At 37.1% G+C, this 19,904-nt stretch overlaps 1 protein-coding gene across 1 annotated transcript in view; it reads left to right on the top strand.

Moving 5' to 3' along the window:
* The window catches only part of bckdhb (branched chain keto acid dehydrogenase E1, beta polypeptide), an 82,979-nt gene that overhangs the window by 28,558 nt on the left and 34,517 nt on the right, over nucleotides 1-19,904 (top strand). Inside the window, exons 7-8 of the mRNA XM_002936208.5 lie at nucleotides 5,561-5,658; nucleotides 7,391-7,501. Of these exons, the coding sequence (XP_002936254.3) occupies nucleotides 5,561-5,658; nucleotides 7,391-7,501 (209 nt within the window). The remainder of the gene's footprint in view (nucleotides 1-5,560; nucleotides 5,659-7,390; nucleotides 7,502-19,904) is intronic.

The following is a 19,904-nucleotide window of genomic DNA, read 5'->3' as shown; positions in this document are numbered from 1 at the left end:
TGCACAGTCTTTCTTTTTATGCTAATATAAAGCCTGGAGTTTTTATTTAGACATTGTATCCTTTCAATTATCTGCTCAAGTTTAAGGTATTACAAGTCACTGCAGCTGCAGACTATTGAGACCCAGCACAAATCATGTTCAGCCACTACACAAAGCTGTTTCCTGGTTTTATTAATTTAGAGTTAATGTGCATGTTAACCAGACTTGCTGTAACATTGTGTTTCACTTATTAAATTGCTTTTAAACAAGTCATGTGCAAACACAAAAGCAGAACATCTTTTTATCATTTTGTAAGCAGGGGAAGAAGAAAGGTCACTGCTATTAGTACTGACCTTTGATAAATTGATCTAAGTAATTCACTGGTAGTTTTGATATTTGCTCTTCATTCAGTATGGTAAAGGGCTTTTGGAAGCTCATGAGAGGAATAGATATCACATAACCAGATTTAACAAAGTTATTTTAAATAATTATATATTTTCAGTATTGCATCAAAAATTAACCACAAATTGGCTGGTTCATTGTACAAAATAAGGGGAGCACATCTTAAAAGTGAACTGTTTAATTATTTGTATGCATTTTTTTCTTACATGACATTTTCAGAACGATTTAAATAAACTAAAAATGCCCACTAAGTATGAAGCCATGTCAGTCTGTAATGTCAAGACAGTCTAGTTCTGTGAAGAAAATGACTATACAGGTCAAAAGCCATGACATGGGAGGGTGGGATAGCTATATACAAGCCTGAAAGCTCCTACCAGTCCACAGATACTGTTTTATGACGCTGACATGTCATTTGCCAAAGTCGGTGAGCTGTCTCTGAAAACATAGGTGAGATCATTGACAGGCTTCTAAATGTTCTTGAAACAGTATAAAAAGTTCCTAAATACAAAATTATTTCAAATAAAACTCAGTCTAAACACCAGTCTAAATTCGGATTTATGGCTAGCCCTTCTGTTACGCAAACCAGAACAAATCACTTAAAATAAACATAGATTCTGCATATGTATGACAACTAGATACCTGATAGCAAAAAGATGAAAGGGCCTACCTCCTACAATGCAGGAGATACGGAACAAATTGTGGTGGACTATAGAGATGGAAAAACTCACAGCATTACTTAATAATAACCTCTGCAAATTCAAAAAAGTATGGAAGCTATGGTTATTCAGACAGGGAATGGTACACATCTTATAAAGAACATTTGCTAAAAAGATATGCTCAACCACGGCTACTTTTCTTCCCCCCGCTTCCCCTACTCTTTCCCTACCCCCCCTTCAAAGTTGGCCGCCTGGCCCTATAATTGTATAATGATAAAATCAATAAGTCAAATGCTGTTAATGATAATGCAATTTTATCAATGAGGTAACAGATGAAACTCATGTAACAGTGAAATGAATGTGTATTAAAACGTTTAAACACAATAAAAAATAAAGTTAAAACAAAAAGTTGGACCACTCCATTAATTTGTGTTCCTTGAGAAAAAAGATTTGCAAACACTGTGTTCACCCAAAATTTCTGAGCCTCGCCAATTTAAATAGATTTATTTATCCTTTCAGTATCAGCACTTATATTTCTTCTTGTCTTTAACATGTTTTTTTTTTTTCCATAATGATAAGGAAGAATGGGGAACTTGGTTTTGATTAAACCTAAAATTCTAACCTCATGGCTAAGGAGCATTGTAAATAAGAAATGGAATGTCTTTTGGCTGCAAAAATTATAGGAGCATTTAAATAACATAGAGTTTACTAAGAATGGGCCCTAATGCTATGAAATAAGCCCACGTTTAAGACTGTAGATTGATTGACGGTAACACGCATGGGTCTGTGTTTAAAAGAACAGTACCATCAAAAATTTAATTTATAAAGGCTGGAGTGGACAGCTGACTAACATAATAGCCAGAACATTACTTCCTGCTTTCAGGCTCTCTAACCTCTTAGTTAGTCAGTGACTTTAGGGGGGCCACATGAAACATAACCGTTCAGTTTGTGAGCAGGCAGGTCAGATTCAGATGCAAACTAACTGAACATTTATGTCCCATACGGCCCCCCCATCAAGTCACTAGTTGGCTACTGACTGCTAACAGCTTCGAGAGCTGAAAGTAGAGTCCTGGCTATTATATTAGACATCTGCTCACTCCAGCCTTTATAGATTACATTTTTGCCTAACTATTACATTTTTTTTTATTTTGCACAGTCTATTTATTTTACCCAGTTTCAGTTTTATACTGAACTATTCCTTTAAGAAACACTGCTGCAGACTATATAAATAAGCTGCTGTGTAGCCATGGGTGTGACAGTTCAAGCTGAAATAAGGCTAAATGGCACAGGTTAAAAAGCAGATTAGCTTTATTAGTTTTTATTAGGTTTAGTTCCTACACAGGAATCTGTATTGTGTGTGTTGTATTCTACAGAGCATTTCTGTATATGCTATGTAACCTATGCCTTTTCTACCATTTCAGACTGAAGGGCTGCCACCATGGCTACACTTCAGCATATATCTATGTTACTGTTCCTTAAGTGTCTAAAAAGATACAGCATAACTAGAAAGTTCTAGAAAGTCAGAAATTTGTTATGAGGGTGCATGAAGTAAGTAAATATCCTACTCTCCTATATCTCTACTTTTTTAATGCTATTTGCACTGTGCATTTTGCTTAGTTTTTTAAAAACATAACTTATGATCTCTAAAGGGTCAAAGATAACCATCCACTGCGAACATTTTTCAACTTCTGCGTTTATGTGACAAAAAGTGACGTGATTTTAAGCATTCTGATTCAGTTCGCCCAGGAGGGTGGATTTGGCTGAATCTGAATCCTGAACTGAATCCTTGATTTGGTGCATCCCTACTTCAAACTGATATTCTCTAACATATATTCTCTGCTAAAGAGATACTGACACCAAAAATTAAACCTTTTTTACATCATAAAATTGTCTTTGCATGCTGTTTAAATTTTTGTCTTAAAAACTGTATTGATTTTGATATAAATCAGTGATTTTCAGGGCAGTTCTCTCTAGATTTTTCTACTGTCAGCAATTGAGTTACCAGAGACTGTTTAAGGTGAAAGACAACATTTATTTAATATGAGCCCTGTGGATTCTGAACTTACCAAGGGTCAGAACCTTGAACAAAGACGTAGGGTTTATGCATTCTTGTACACAGGACGAAGTATGGGAGTAAAAGCAGTTGCTGGTAGCAGAGGATAGAAATATTCCTTCATAGCACAGAAAAACAAAGACCTGTTCTTACAGCTAAACAGGTGGCTCTGCTCTCAAGGCCAGGGTAGTAGTGACCAAGGCTAGCTTGAGAACTGCATCCATCCAAGTCAGGGGGTTCTTCTGTACAGGGAACTTTGCACACATAGAATTTTGTTCTCACTACTAAATATACATAATTACACCATTAATACTAATGAATATTCAGTCCTATATTGAAATCTGAAATTTTGGGACATAATTAGACTTCTATTGCTTATATTATTTTATGTCCCTTTGCAAATATTTTACTAGCAGACCCTTGTATTAATCTATTTACAGCTGCTTTTATAAGTAGCAAAATGAGATGTTTTCATGTTGTCATTTTTCTTCTGTAGCATGCTCAGCTATTTCTTTGCTCCAAGGCATGATAGTAGTTGAAAACATTAAAAACAGGGGAAAAAAATGAAAATGTTACTAAAACTCGCATCACAGAACTACATTATTCATCCAGCCGAAATGTCAGCGTTCTTCAGATAACTGCTTAAGTGGAACATGAACTAAAGTTTGCATTTTTATCCCCGTCAATAAGGGATGTAATGATAAAGAATCAGGAGGAAAAAATGAGTCATCTCGACATTTGCAAGCTCAGGCGGGTAATAGAGAACCTTCCGTAATGTATTTTGACCTTTACTGTTTAGTTTTATTGTATCACATGTGCCATGCAGTAAGTGATGTAGGAATGAATATGACTTGCATCCAAGGTAGCTATAGTGACAAAGGATTGACTGAAAGACCAAAAATTAAATTAAAAAAAAAAAAATGTAAGGATCTAAACACCGTTTGCAACCATAAAGTAATACGTGAAAAAAAATTATAAATAACATAACTGCTTTATTAAACATATTTTGTACATCCATATTCTGTTCTGGTGAAACCTTTTCTTTTGGGGGTGGTTCATCTTTAAATTAACTTTGCAAATTTGCTAAGAATTGGTTATCCTATAACAATCGGCCTTTTTCTTTTTTTGTAGTTTTTTTAAAATTATTTGCTTTCTTCTTCTCTTTTTTCAGCTTTCAAATGGTAGTCACTGACCCCAGCAGCCACAAAAACTATTTCTCTGTGAGGCTACAATTTCACTGTTATTGTTAGTTTTGCTACTTATCTTTTTATTCAGGCCCTCTCCTATTCATGTTCCAGTTTCTCTTTCGAAGTATTGCCTGGTTGCTAAGGTACTTTGGACCCTAGCAACCAGGTAGCTGCAGTCGTTCCATACTAGAAGTGAAATAATTAAAAAACCACACATAATAAAAAATGAAGATCAGTTGCAAGTTTTCTCAGATTCTTACAACCTGCCTGACAGCATAGCCTTTGATAAAGCTGGGTTGCACCGAGTGAAACACGCGTCAGGCACATTCTTTTTAACTTTTAAGCAGGCAGATGTTGATGCGCCGAGGGGGTTGGTGGCGAACGATTTGTGTGGTCCAGTACCTTTAACCTAGGCTCCACCACGACTTGCTCTTGAGCCAATACTCCTTCCAGGGCAGAGTGTGTTTTCTGCAACACGGCAACCAAGCTGTGCCCCTGTTTTTAGCCTGTGGGACATACTATTTTACTTTACTTATTAAAGGTCATACTCTATCGTCTCAGAATTGACATACCAGAGTGTGGTGCAAAGGTGTTTCTTTTCTTTTGATTAATTGTCTCAGAATATGTCTTTAAAAAAAAAAAAAAAGCATTACTTCTGAACTTCTTTTCATTAGATTTTTCATCAGATTCCTCCTTTTATCAAGCTTTAGATATAAATACTGTATGTAACAGTCACGTATGCTAAAAAAGAACTATGTTAATATTAATATCAAAATACATTACATTAAAAACCATGAACGTGAAGTTTAAAGTTGCATTATTTAATCATTTTAATACATTGTATTTATGATAAGATAGATAACTGGCTCATACACAAATGTGTATGCAGGATGTAGTATATTTATTTGCAGATTGTGTGGGTTCCTCGGGTTATTCTTTCCACACTCCAAAAACATGCAGACAGACAGGGCTAACTGGCCCATGATAAAACTGACCATAGTGTGCTTAAATGTGATAGGGACCTTTGTTGGACTGGGGCAAGGACTGATGTGAATGATTTATAATCTCTGAAATGTCTTGTGGAATATGTCAGTAAATAAAGACTATACTGTAAGTACTTGGTTAAAAAGAAACTTTGTAAAATGAATTATTTTAGAGGCTTGTGTTTGTATTTCTTTATTTTCTTGCTATGGTGTTAACCTCTACTCTAAATGGCTATATCAAATTAGCTTCAATATTCAGGCTTGCAGGGTTACCCTCATTTTTTTTTTCTTTTCCGATAGTTGAGCAAGTTCCTGTGGAGCCATACTACATTCCTCTTTCTCAAGCTGAAGTAATTCAAGAGGGAACAGATATCACACTTCTTTCTTGGGGTACTCAGGTAGGAAAGGTTACTTTTCATTTTTTGATGACAATTACCGTATATACTTGAGTATAAGCCGATCCGAATATAAGCCGAGGTACCTAATTTTACCTAAGAAAACTGGAAAAACTTATTGACTCGAGTATAAGCCTAGGGTGGGAAATGCAGCAGCTACTGGTAAGTTTTAACAATCATAAATACCAATAAAATTTAATTAATTGAGGCATCAGTGGGGTATATGTTTTTCAATATTTATTTCAAAGAAAAACAGTAAACTAGCTCTGTAAGCGGAGAAGAGGGTCAACAAAAACAATATGAGAACTACCCCACGCTCATTGCACATTGGCAAACTGGCAGCAGACCCAGTCCCGGAGGAGATGTAAATAGATGGAGATGGAAATAAGTATTGCTAGTGGGAGCCTAGGCCAGGGCACTGGAGGGTCTGGTTGCAGGTGGCCTAATTTGCACACAAAGGAGAGAGGGTGCTAGTATAGAGGGACCTATGGCCCCGACTCGAGTATAAGCCAAAGGTGACTTTTTCAGCACATTTTGGGTGCTGAAAAACTAGGCTTATACTCGAGTATATACAGTACTTTATAAAATGATATACTGTAGTTATTGACATATATTTCACACCTCAGGTTCAAACTGACAAGTTGGGCACCAGGGTGTCCGGAATTCAATATAACTTAAATACAGGAATGGCATCCAGGCCATATAATAAACCTGTGAGTAATTATAGAAAATAATCCGCACTGCACTATTCTGAGTTGTGAAAGTGAATACCAGTGGTTGATTACCCTGTTCCACCTTAGTTTTTAATTATTATAATTCTTGTGTAAAATATTTAGCTTTCTACAGTTTTATAGAAGTTATCAAAACAGCCTCTGTTAAAAACAGATCCCTTTGGAGTTTTTTCTATCTACAATGACAGCCTTTGTGACTTTAATGAAAGCGTTACATTCTTTAACCCATAACATGCCACAGAACATTGTATGGCATCAGCATAAAAGTACTGTTGTGCGGATACAGTAGGTCCTATTATTGCACTCGCTTTTGATCTTTACTGGCACTAACAAGATTAAAGGGACAGTGACAACCTTTGGTCTTTACATCCCTTTAAGGCCATAGGCCATGTGCTTTTATAAATCATGGCATGCCAAGATGACTTAAATATATACAGTGGTGCTTGACATCAACATTCACCAATGTCAGACAGGCCTTCAGTTGCCCTTGGTTCCTTTGTAACATCTGGGACTATTAGATAATTATTAGTTGGAGTTATTTTGATGGTTGACCACTTCTGGGTACAGTAGGGTAACATTGGTCTTGAATTACCTACATTTGTACACAATCTGCCTGACTGATTGGTGGAGTTCAAACCCTTTAGAGATAGAGGGCATCAACAACTCTTTTTGTGAGGTTCTTAGACACCTCCTTTGTTCGATCCATAATACACATCCAATTCATTGTATGTGTGATCAGGCTTTGCTGAATCCCTGTTTTTTAAATAAAATAGTGTCTCTCACACTCAAATTGTCTTTCCATTGACTGAAAACACCAGACTCTGATTTCACCTTCACTTGTTTGAAAATGACATGCTGATGCTTTCAGTCACATTCATATAAAATTATAAAAACCTTTTTTTAAGAGATCACAAACTTTTCAAAGACCCTTTATATTAATTACTTTTTTATCGTTTTGTAAGTTCCTCTGACAGTTTTAAATTTTTTTTTTCCTCCCCCAAAAGGTCCACGTTATTCGTGAAGTTGCAGTTATGGCTCAAGAAAAGCTAGGCTTGTCCTGTGAAGTGATTGACTTAAGAACCATTTTGCCCTGGGATGTAGAAACTGTTTGCAAGGTAATAAGCCTGGTCTACTGAAAGCTTTAAGTATACAGATGGTGATAGATACATTCTTCATATTCATTTCTACATGGGATCATATATTATTCAAACCACCTAGTAAAGATGATTTATTCAGCCCAAAATATTCTGAATGTGTTAGTTTTGACCTACAGCTAGAGATTATTGCTAGCAAACATCAGACACCACAACTTCAACTTTTGACCCAGACAAAATATATAAATGTAAAACACACACTTAAATAGCATTTCAATATAAATGATTTTAATGCTTTTACCTCCTTTATTTATACATTGTTGTTTTAACATGTCTTGATATTAAGAACACTATTTTTGCAATATTTTAGAGTAACTTTTTTTTCTGGGCAGTTGGATTTTCTAGCTGGGAGAACAGGGAAAGAAGGGTGAAAAATTAAATTGATAATGATCTTAGGCTAGTGATTTACATAATTAAGTAAGTGATTATAATAACAAGGTTTTGAGTAACAAAAGGACTAACCTGGTGCAAAGTGATAAAGGTAAACAATCAATTGTTTTTGTCAAATGAGGTTTAAAGGAGAAGGAAAGTCTAAGTCACTTGGGGGTGCCAAAATGTTAGGCACCCCCAAGTGACTTAAATCGCTTACCTTTTACCCCAGGCTGGTGCCCCTGTTAGGAGAAAACAGCACCAGCCCGGGGGATCCAGCGAACTGCTTCCTCCTTCCTTGTTCGCTGCGCGCGCATGCGCAGTAGAGTGAAAAGCCGAACTTTGAACAGAGAAGTCGGCGTTCCACTCTACTGCGCATGCGCCTATCCCAGACATTTGCCAACAGCGCGAATAGGGAAGAAGGAAGCGCTCGCTACAGGTACCCCGGGCTGGTGCTGTTTTCTCCTAACAGGGGCACCAGCCTGGGGTACAAGGTAAGCGATTTAAGTCACTTGGGGGTGCCTAACATTTTGGCACCCCCAAGTGACTTAGACTTTCCTTGTCCTTTAAACAATTAGTTCATTTGATTTGAAAAAAAAAATCTGTCCGCTCAAATACTCTGCAACTTTATTATGTAATAGAGCAGCCAAGTATGTCATGGAGCATATTAAGTTTCCCCTTTATTTCCCTCCAGGGTTACATCAATTTTTTTCTCCTAACCTCCTTTCCTGAGCTCAGCTCAAACAAAGCAGAACTTTTATCAAAGGCAGTTCTGCCTGTGTGAGCCTGTATTCTTGATGAAATATATACTTAATAAGGGTCTGTGTGTGTATGCTGTTTGCAGATTTAAATGTATCTAATTATGTATCTGAGGAAAAATGGCCCAGGGTGATAGCTGCTATTTGCTTTATGAAAATGTGATGGTGCTAGCAAATTGAGGGGATATATGCAGTACAAATGATGCAATTTTGGTGGGGGAGACATGCCCAACTGATATACATTGTAGGCAAATGTAGGCTTTACATGTCCTTTAAGACAGCACTTTATTTGCTGAATGACACTGCCTGGAATTAGACATTTGTTATCTACAAGAATCCTTTTCAATTAAGGATCCCCCCCAAAGCACTACCATTTAGTGTGTCTCTCGCATTTATATTATTTCTACCAAAGGGCATAACTTTGCAATTTTCAACATTGAACCTCATTTTCCATTTTGCTATCCAGTTTTTCAGTTTTGTCAAATCAATCTTCAAAGTGTCAGCATCCTGCATTGAACTATAGTTTTGTACAATTTAGTGCTTTTAATTTTAATGCTTTAGAAAGGTCCAAGTAGATGGCATCCACTGCCATTCCAGCATTGAGGTTCCTGCTCACCCCCTAATAAAATGCAATTAAATTAGTCTGGAAAGATCTGTTACGCATAAAGCCATGCTGGCACAAACTTATAGGGATGAATACTGTCCGGTCCTGGACCTTTGTTTACCTTTACATGTTCAAGTCTCTTGCATTTTCTCCTGAATAACCCATGCATACGTAGTTATATTACTAGAATTGGATCTATTAAAATGGAAGCCTTGATTAGCTGGCTCCTCGGTTCTGTAGACAGATGAAAAATAAGAGTTCAGTATTTCTGCTTTTTCACTGTTCTCATCAACAAAGTGACCCCTTGTGATAATCCCTTCTGTGATAATATTCCACCCCTTCTTGCTTCATTTTTTGCTATTTACATATTTAAAAATGTTATTGAGTAGCATGTTAAGTTTCTCCTCATTTCCCTCCAGGCTTAGTGATGGTATAAACAATGTTTTGGCTATTCTGATTCTTTTTGCTGCTGTTATTCACAAAATGAGTTTATTTTGTCTTGTGGTACTTTATCTGATTGGATTTAAGAATAGGGCCATCTGGGGTGTTATATGTTTGCCAAGAACCATTCTAATTATCCTAAGAATTTACTTCTAGAATCTCTGGACAATCTCAGGAGTCCAATGTGGAATATGGAAAATCTTTTCTTTGTCATCACAGTTCATGATTCTAAAGGATAAAAGTGAAAAAACAATAATTCATGCAAATTATTCAAATAGGAGTTCCATTTCTAAGTCTTTTTATACCTCTTCTGTTAAGCACATGCTCACTTTTTTGTATTCCTTTAGAGGTTCTCCATATAAAGGCTTTAGTTTCTGGCCCTGTAAATAAGATTGCCAGTGATGCATTTCACTGTCATTATTTGGTGGGGCTACATGGTATTTATTCTGTATGACCCTCCAGGGTCTTAGTGGTCATTTTTTTATTAGCTCAGTTGGTTCATTTTTTTTTAGAGGCGGCAATAGGTAACTAGAATGAGAGAGCCAAGGCTATACAAGAAATACTTTATAATATAATACTTTAAAATTACTATGTGGGAGAGCTGGGTGGATTGGGTTTTTCATTAATAAACATCTTTCATTTTCTACTGTGTTGGAAAGCATTCATTTTCATTCTTATCCTCCTTTAAGCACTTTAGTTCTAAGAAAGGTAATACATTAAAATAGTTTTCTTCTGTTTTTTCATGATTCAAGTTTTTTAGTGTTAAAACTTGGAAAATTTGAATGATGGTTCAAAACTCGAATGTCTGTTACTTATTAAGTGCAAAAAAACAGAAAACTTGAATGTAAAAGCTTGGAAAAAGACAAGCCATATTTTCATTTTGAGATTTTCACATTTTTTTAGTTTGGTATACCATGCTAGGATGTACTAAAGCCACTAAAGAAATTTGTAACAATCCTGGATGTACTGACTGCCGACAGTTCTGGTTCAATTGTTGTTTATCTTGTCATACTCCAAGAAGTCTGGCAACATTCTTTAGTTGAATATTTGTAATTTAGATTTATTAAAGGATTGAGCTGTTTAAAGTGACTCCCTACATATGAAATAAACAGTAATTGTCTTCATTTGTTTATAGTGCTAATATTTTTACGCAGTGGTAGGACTTACCATGTGGGGCCCGAGATTCAGAGAGAAATCCAAAGGGAAAAGTAGCCCGCTCAGCAATTAAGCCTAGGCCTCTTTGAGCCTGTTGCTAGGGGTAGTCAGGTTGCATGACCGCTATTATACTATTGATAATATGCTTGATTAAGAAGGTCAAGAGAAATTTAGCAGTAATTTAAGTTTACAGCTCTGCATGTAACAGGTTACTTTATTAGAAATCCTGTATAAAACGCTGTTGTTCAAAGTCCCATAATTTTCTTTATTACAGTTATATGTTTCTTGGCTTTTTCTTGACTTTATCATCTCAGTCTAATAAACACTGATTTGGGAAGATTTTTTTTTGTTATTGAACTTACAGTAATGTATTTTTATCTCAAGTTATTTCTCTTATTCTGTCCTTAAACTGATTTTTGTGGATGCAGTAATGGAATGTTTATGGCTAAAGAATACTGGCTACTAACTGTTTTGATTGGGTGAGTATGAGTTCAGTCTCCATGTGTATTTGATTCTTGCCTGCTGACTTGTATTGATTTGTTTTATACTTAGGCACTCTCTGCAAAGCTAGCACTTTGCCATGTTTTACATTGCCTCTGATCTGTTAGTTCCCACTGCTTTGTTCTTCTCATATTCTTTTTATTTACTTCTTTTTTTTAGTTGATGTTGTTGGAATTGTCTTTCTTTAACTGTGTTTCCAATTCTTCCTAAACTAATACAGGTATGAACCCATTATCAAGAATGCTCGGGATCTGGGGTTTTCCGGATAAGGGGACTTTCTGTAATTCAGATCTCCTACCTTAAGTCTACTAAAAAAAAAGTAAAGAGTAATTAAACCCAAAAGCATTGTTTTGGCTCCAACAAGGATTAATTGTATCTTTGTTGGGATCAAGTACAAGGTTCTGTTTTATTATTACAGAGAAAAAGGAAATAATTTTTAAAAATTAGAATTATTTGCTTATAATGGAGTCTATGGGAGATGGCCTTTCCGTAATTTGGAACTTTCTGGATAATGGGTTTCTGGATAAGGGGTCCAATACCTTTACTTCAATTACAGCTACATTTGAATTAGTTTGTATATAAGGTGTCTGTAAGTGGCCATACACGTTAAGATCCACCAAATCTTTCTCAATATATTTAAGGTGGGTGATATCAGGCAAATTCAATCATTTGTTTAAGGCCAAACATTTGAATTACAATGACCGATATAGGGGCCATCGGAGAGAGAGGACTGTCAGGTTTCCCATACACAGGCAGATATCTGATGAATTGGTCGGAAGGATTCATTGGCAGCTTAAATCTGCCTGCGTATGGCCACCTTTAGTTTTAAAGTCAATATTTAAAGGGGTGGTTCACCTTTAAATTAACTTTGGTATGTTGTACAATTGCAACTTTGCAATTGGTATTTATTTATTTATTTATTTATTTTTTGAATTATTTGCCTTCTTTTGACTCTTTGCATTTTTCAAATGGGGGTCACTGACCCCAGCAGCCAAAAAACTTTTGCTCTGTGAGGCTACTCTTCTAGGCTACTCTTCTATTCATGTACCAGTCTTTCATTCAAACTTTAGCTGCTAAAACTCCAAACTGGAGAGCTGCTAAACAAAAATGAAAGTAATTAAAAAAAAATTGCAAATAATAAAAAAAAAAAACAATTGCAGATTGTCTCAGATTGTCTACTCTCTACATCATACTAAAAATTAACTCAAAGGTGAACAACCCCTTTAACACAAATCATTTTAAATTGTTGTACATCAGCCAGTGCTTTAACCCTTGAAGTGCCAGCTTAATTTTGCATTTCATATACTTTGTGTGCCAGATGGGTTTTAAACATTTTGTACTTTCTCTTTTTAGGGAATTTGGCCTTTAGTTTAGTTTAAACCTCTATTGTGTTTGGGTGTAAGTGGTAGTTACTCTCATGGATGGTAACACGCTTTTTATGATTACTGATTTTTGAAAATCTGTTGCAACGTTCTGACCTATAAAATCTGCTCTTCTCTATCATGTAGAAGAACATTGAGTATGAATCTAGTATAACACTGTTAATACCCAGTCTGCTTGTCAAACTCTTTGTAGAAAGTCTGCCATAACACTGAGGAAGTGTTGAGTTGTTCCTATGTTTTCATCTGAATCTTGGCAACGTTGTTTTCATTCCATTTAGATTAGATGCCATAAATCTCATTTGAAGACATGGATACAAATGTTCTAATAACAGTGATTGCTTTGTTATATTAGTAATGCTTACTTTCCGTAACGAATACACAATTTGGCTGCCCTATGCCTCTGGGCCATAGATTAAACAAATCTGGTGCTACTTTTATTACCTAGTTACATTTTGACTTTTCTACTATTTCTTATGTTAACAAGAAGTTCTGTGATGAAAAGAAAAAAAAAATCACTAAAATCAATAGCATAATGCAGAATATTGTATATGTTTTATTCTTTAAAGGAGAAGGAAAGTCATTTTGGCAATAGATTAGCCACATTAGTGCCACCTAGAACACTATATTTGTTCTGCAGAAAACTTTACTATACCTGAGTAAACAGCCCTAGAAGCTTTCTCCCTTTGTTTAAGATATCAGCTGCCATTTTAGCTTGGTCTCTGTAGCTTCCTGCTGCAGATCTAGCTGTTGATAGCATAGATCACACATTCTGATGGGAAGGGGAGTGAATTCTTATGAACTCTTTTGGGATGGGGAAGCAGGAGAAGGGAGAGAGTTGTGCAGACTCCGCCCTGGGAATGAAGGATTTTTCGGAGAGAGGAAGTCAGATACCAAAGTACATGTATATGCAAAAGAAGACAAGAAAACCTGTGTTTCTTTTGATAGTGCTTATGACTGTATTTACATAGACCTTTCTGATTAAGCTTGCTTAGTTTTTACCTTTCCTTCTCCTTTAAGTCAGATTTTACAAACTTAAAGAATTTAAAAACTTTAAAAAAATAGGTCCAACTGAAAAGTCGCTTAGAATTGGCCATTGTATAACATACTGAAAGTGAACCACCCCTTTAATAAAGGTAATGTTTTAATGTGTGCTTTGTTTTTCATGCATTGGAATATGCTATTTTAGTCTGTCTTTTTTACCTTTGGACTTTTTTTTACAGACACTGTATGTATGGGAGTGGGCTTGTTCTCCCTTCCCATTGCTTCTTGGGCATAAGGGACGGTTTGATTGGATAGTTATTTGACTTTGCCGGGTGTAAGAAAAAAAAACTAAACTAACAAAAACTGTGCTAGTGTTAAAGTTCTAGTGACTGGGGAGGGGGATGCTGGTTTTTAAGACTTCTACAGTTAATATAATTGTTAACCTTGTACCTTGGTCCTCTTTTTCCTTTGGGCAGTGTTCCACCATATTTTCCAGAGGAGAAAAAATAATCGAAAAAAAAAAACAAAAAAAAACCATGAAAATAAAAATGATTACACTATATGATCAGTGGTTAAAATACATGATCTTTTGTTTTTTGCAAGAAAAAAGTACAAATTTAAGGCTTTAAGTTATGGTCATGTAGGATTTCTCTATCATGCTTGTGGTACAGAGTGAGGCAGTTTTGTACACTATATCACTTCAAGTGACAGGGCACCATGTTGTCAGTGTGCCACTGACCCCTTTTTATGCATCCTCCTGCCTGTTCTGTGGCTGACCAAGGGATGTATACAGTGCCATACTCTCATGTAATTTGTAGAGTTAAACCTACAGGTTAAAATTCTTGAATTCATTCCAAGAGACTATCACCAAACCACATGGCTGCTGCTTCAGATAATGAAGATTTATGACGCAACTTATTATTATAGACTTTTTTTTCTATTCTACAGTATAATTACTGTTTGTGGGGTCAGACATAGAGTTGCTGTCAGCATATGAGTATGCCCTGCAAGCACTGTAATGAACATCATATGATATAATACAGACACAGGTTACAACTTAGGAGGTTTAACTATGTACACATCTGCTACCCCTACAAATATGTCAGCTATAGAATGCATAGAGATTAGCTGTGAATTTGTGTCGAAACTGCCCATTAATTCAAAGGTGGTAAAGATTTCCCTGCACATAGGTTGAGATATAGAAGACAGCTGTAGATTCACTATACATTCCACTATGCTGACTATCGGTCTGCACTGCCATGGGGCTGCAGTATCTTCTGTACTGGTAAAGTAAACCCTGTGTATATCTACATACAATCATTTTGTAACCGGATTTGTAGCCCTATATGCCTATGACCATTCAGTCTTTTTGTTATTTACATTTTCTGAATCATGGTTTGGTTCCAAAATTTTTATTACTTTATCCACAAGCCTGTTTTCTAAGTTCCAGCAATGAAAGTCACAGACTGCTTAGTCTAGCATACGTTTCAATCAAGCCCAGCTTTCCCTGTCTGATCAGGTCCGGCTGGACCCCTGTGCCCCAGTGGGACCTGCCTGTAACTCCATTTTAACCAGGTAGTGACACAGGAAAATGGCTTACACTGGGACTAATAATGATATATGATGACTGCATGCCAGCAATAGGGCAGACGTTTGCTTAGAATCATCACCTGACATCTCTAAAACATGACAGCAGTTTATGAAAATTGCCTCTCCCTAGGTATACAGAATTGCATATTCCACTTGATTTAATGCAAATATGCAGAAGGGTGTAATTTAGTGAACACCGCTATCTATGCATCCATACTGTTTTATTAATTTAACATTGGAAAATGTGCTTGGAGAAATACACTTTAAAAAATGTCCACTTTGAATATACTTGTTGCTGGGAAGGAGTAGAGCATTTTATGGTTTTCAAAAGATTATTTTAGCTACAGTTAAAATAGAAGTCTGTGATTTATTTCCCTCACATATTTCAGAAAAACCTGCACATTGCCAGTGAAACCTGTATTTATTGCTCAGCATTTTTGGCACCCTGCAGCTAATACCTTGGAATGTCTAGGTCTAGTTAACATAGAAACTTTACATACAGATTTATTTTACCAGTCCCTGCAATGATTTTAATAATGCTAGCTGCCATATGTCCTCTGGATTTTATTGTGTATAATTAGGATAAGGCAAAATATGGTACTTATTTTGTGTTGCACTGCTCATTTTTTCCTAATGTTACCACCAGATCTAGACCCACAGATTGCCAGTCCACACCTGTTTACCACTAGTGGTATGAATTCTATAAATAAATAAATATGGCATTGCTTTACATAAGTTGTGTCTTTGATGTCTGGGTGTACTTTCTTTTCTCTGTGAAAAAAAAAATAAACTCCATAGGAGATTTTGATCACATTTTGTGGCTCAGATCTCATCTGATCTTATCATGCCACACCAAGCATCAGCACAAGATTTTGTAGGATTCTACAAAATATGGTCTCCATAGGCTGTAATGTAAATTTGGATCAGATAAAGTCACATGTTGTTTAGTTCATGCATCTACATCTGATAGTCAATATATTTTAATGAGAAAAAAAGTCTGTCAGACACCATTAGATTTTATCTCATCGGATAAAGACGCAGCATGCAGTGCTTCCTTCCAACAAGCGAGTCGTATACCAGTCCTTAAATGTAGTTTACGCATCAGATTTTTGTATCAGTTCTATTTGTTAACCCATGCAACTACACCATACCTTTAGGATCTGTTTTATCGATCCGACACCATTCTACAACCTCCCGAGGAGTTAAGCCCTAATAGGGAGGTCAAAACTCCCTGTAAGCCAGAGCCTTTAGGGTTAAAGGGGTTCTTCACCTTTTGAGTTAACTTTTAGTATAATGTAGAGAATAATATTCTGAGACAATTAGGTATTTCCCTTTTTGTTCAGCAGCTCTCCAGTTTTGAGTTTCAGCAGCTATCTGGTTACCTCCAAATTACCTTAGTAACCAGAATGTAGTTTGAATGAGAGATCGGTTTATGAATATGAGAGAGCCTGAATAGTTAAATAAGCTATTACAAGTATCAATAACAATCAAACTGTAACCTCACAAAGCAATAGTTTTGTGGCTGCTGGGGTTAGTGACCCCCATTGGAAAGGTGGGAAGAGTCAGAAGAAGAAGCCAAATAATTATGCTAGGGGTAGGCAGAAGAGGTACCTGCCTAGCACCCCCCCCCCCAACCTAGGCAGGTGCCTATTCTGCCTACCCCTAGTTACGGCCCTGTGTAACCTAATTCTTAATTGTGCCTACAAAATGCCATTATAGGGCCCTTTTTGCTGATTTGGAGCTGTTTGAGTTTTCCTGCCTTATCTGTATGGTACAGGAAATGGTTAAACTTGAACTTTCTTTTTCTGTTTTTAAAGATCTATAGAGAGGCTAATTGGCTAAACTGGGGAAATGACTCTTGTAGATCATGGCCATTTTGCATGTGTGTAGCAGTACATAATCAGGACATATATGTGGCAGGCATTATGGGGTTTTAGTGTGCATTTGTCTGCAGGATTTTGTAGTGAAAACAAATGCTACTTTCAGCTAGGCGATGGGCAGTTACTGGCAGGATTACCGCTTTACTTGGAAAGTATGTATTGACTGGCTCTCAGGTTGTTCCATTTTTAGTTTTTTTCCCAGTCTTTCTAACCAAAATACATAAACCAAAATGGAGAACTGTGCCTTTTTTATGTGGCTGGTGTAGTCATCACAGACAAAAACAAAAATCAAACATCCTTTACTTCTTGCCTTTTCTGAAAACATACACTATTATAAATGGAGTGATTTTCATTTTTGTTTTTAACAGGGCCCTTTATACCTCTTGTATTAGTGATTGGTTGCTTTGTATGTATATATTCATAAATATGTGGTAATAATAAGAGAACTCTGTAGAACATAGTACTCTAAATTAGGGACTATATGAAGGAATGATTCAGAGGGTGTAGCTAATAAAGACTGTATCTGTTTCCCAGTTGATGCACATAAATTTTATGCAACATCACAACCCCATGATCTTATGTCATCTTGTCTGAGACAAGAAACGTGAATTATGCAGTTGTAAATGTACACTGTTTTTATTTTGCAGTGCCTTGCAAAAGTATTTATGGAATTATGTAATAAAAGGCACTAAGGTTGCCCATGTGCAGTAACATATAGCAACCAAATAACTAGAAAATCTCAAATTGAAAATATGATTTGAATTTGCATTGACTGACAGGCTTTTAGATGCTGAAGTTTTTCATTCAAGTTTTCATTTCAAGTTTTTTGCAATAACAAATAATAACAGCTTTGTTTGAGGTAGGTATGTACTAAATTTGCATTTGGGAGTGATTTAGGTAATTTTGTCCAGCCAGATTTACTCCATGTTGCCTGGGTTCATTCTGTGATGCTTGTGCACCTCTGTTTTCAGGTAGCATATTCTTTCAGTACTCTTTATTTAGCCATATCTGCTAAGATATGAAAATGAGAAAGGGGATCAAAAATCTCTCCTGCTAGCTTTCTAGTGCCAAACGATCGAATTAAAAGGGTGGGTATATGGGCCATAGGGATAGAGGACCACATCACCCCCAAGTGACTTTAATCACTTACCAGCCCGGGGTACCTGCAGCGAGTATTTCCCCTTCCGTATTTCTTCTGTCTACGGAATCCATGGGCCGGCACATGCGGAGTAGAGTGAAAAAGCCAACTTTTTAGTTAAAGTTCAGCTTTTTACTCTACTGCGCATGCACAAGCAAAGAAAAGGAGAGGCTCGCTGCAGCTACCCTGGGCTGGTGCGGTTTCCTCCTAACAGGGGCACCAGCCTTGTCACTTGGGGGTGCCTAACATTTTTGCACCCCCAAGTGACTTAGCCTTTCCTTCTCCTTTAATGTAGTGCAGTGTTGTCCAACTGGTGGCCCGCGACCCCCCTCTGTGTGGCCCCCCACGTGTCTGGCTGCTTTGATGGCTTACCTTTGTGTGCGCTTGAAATGGTATCAGTATTGAGAATAACTGTCCCCCTTCATGGTTCACACCTCAGATTCATGCTGTAATTCCCCTGTATTGTTTAAACATGTAATCCCCTGTACTTTTCACACATAGTAACATAGTAAGTTAGGTTGAAAAAAAGATGTACGTCCATCACGTTCAACCATAATGCCTATATTTAACCTGCCTAACTTCTAGTTGATCCAGAGGAAGGCAAAAATAAACCCATCTGAAGCCTCTCTAATTTGCTGCAGAGGGAATTCCTTCCTGACTCCAAGATGGCAATCGGACCAGTCCCTGGATCAACTTGTACTAAGAGCTATCACCCATAACCCTGTATTCCCTCACTTGCTAAAAAGCCATCCAACCCCTTCTTAAAGCTATATAATGTATCAGCCAGCACAACTGATTCGGGGAGGGAATTCCACAACTTCACAGCTCGCACAGTAAAAAATCTTTTCCGAGTATTTAAATACCTTTCAATAACTTTCAGTATTTACACACCTTTCAATACCTGCATTGTTCACCCACTGCATTGTTCACACCTCAGGCTAAGGCTGTAATCACCCACATTGTTCACCTCTTCACACCTCAGACAGACTGTAGGAACAGTGCCAACATTGTGTCACTGTATGTACTGTGTATGGCACACACAGGCAGCATAGGACAGACAGAGCATGACGCACACATAGGCAGCATAGGTCAGAGTATGGCACACAGGCAGGGTAGAGCAGGCAGAGTAGTGCCTGTGTGTGCCATACTCTACCTGCCCTATGCTGCCCCTGTGTGCCATAATCTACCTGTACTATGCTGCCTGTATGTGTCATACTCTGCCTGCCCTACCCTGCCTGTGTGTGCCATACTCTGCCTGCCCTTAGCTGCCTGTGTGTGTCATGCTCTGCCTGCCCTATGCTGCCTGTAGGAGGTGAACCTGGCAGGGGTTTGTTCTGGGAGTTTGTTAACAGTGGGAAATAGCCATTAAATGGTCCCTAAGGTGTGTAATTATGTGCTGGGGGTTGCTGTGCCAGGCGGCAGCATATGGATTCAAGTGTGTGTCTTATTATGACATAATATAATTCTTTCACATATGAATGATGGTTGATATTCCCACAGTGAGCACCAACCATTTGGGTTTTTGCTGGGCTATCATCATTAATGTAGGCATGGTCTTGTGATAA

This window comes from Xenopus tropicalis, chromosome 5 (genome assembly GCF_000004195.4).
Source record: "Xenopus tropicalis strain Nigerian chromosome 5, UCB_Xtro_10.0, whole genome shotgun sequence".
Lineage (NCBI taxonomy): Eukaryota > Metazoa > Chordata > Amphibia > Anura > Pipidae > Xenopus > Xenopus tropicalis.
This window is presented reverse-complemented; position numbering and strand designations above follow the sequence as displayed.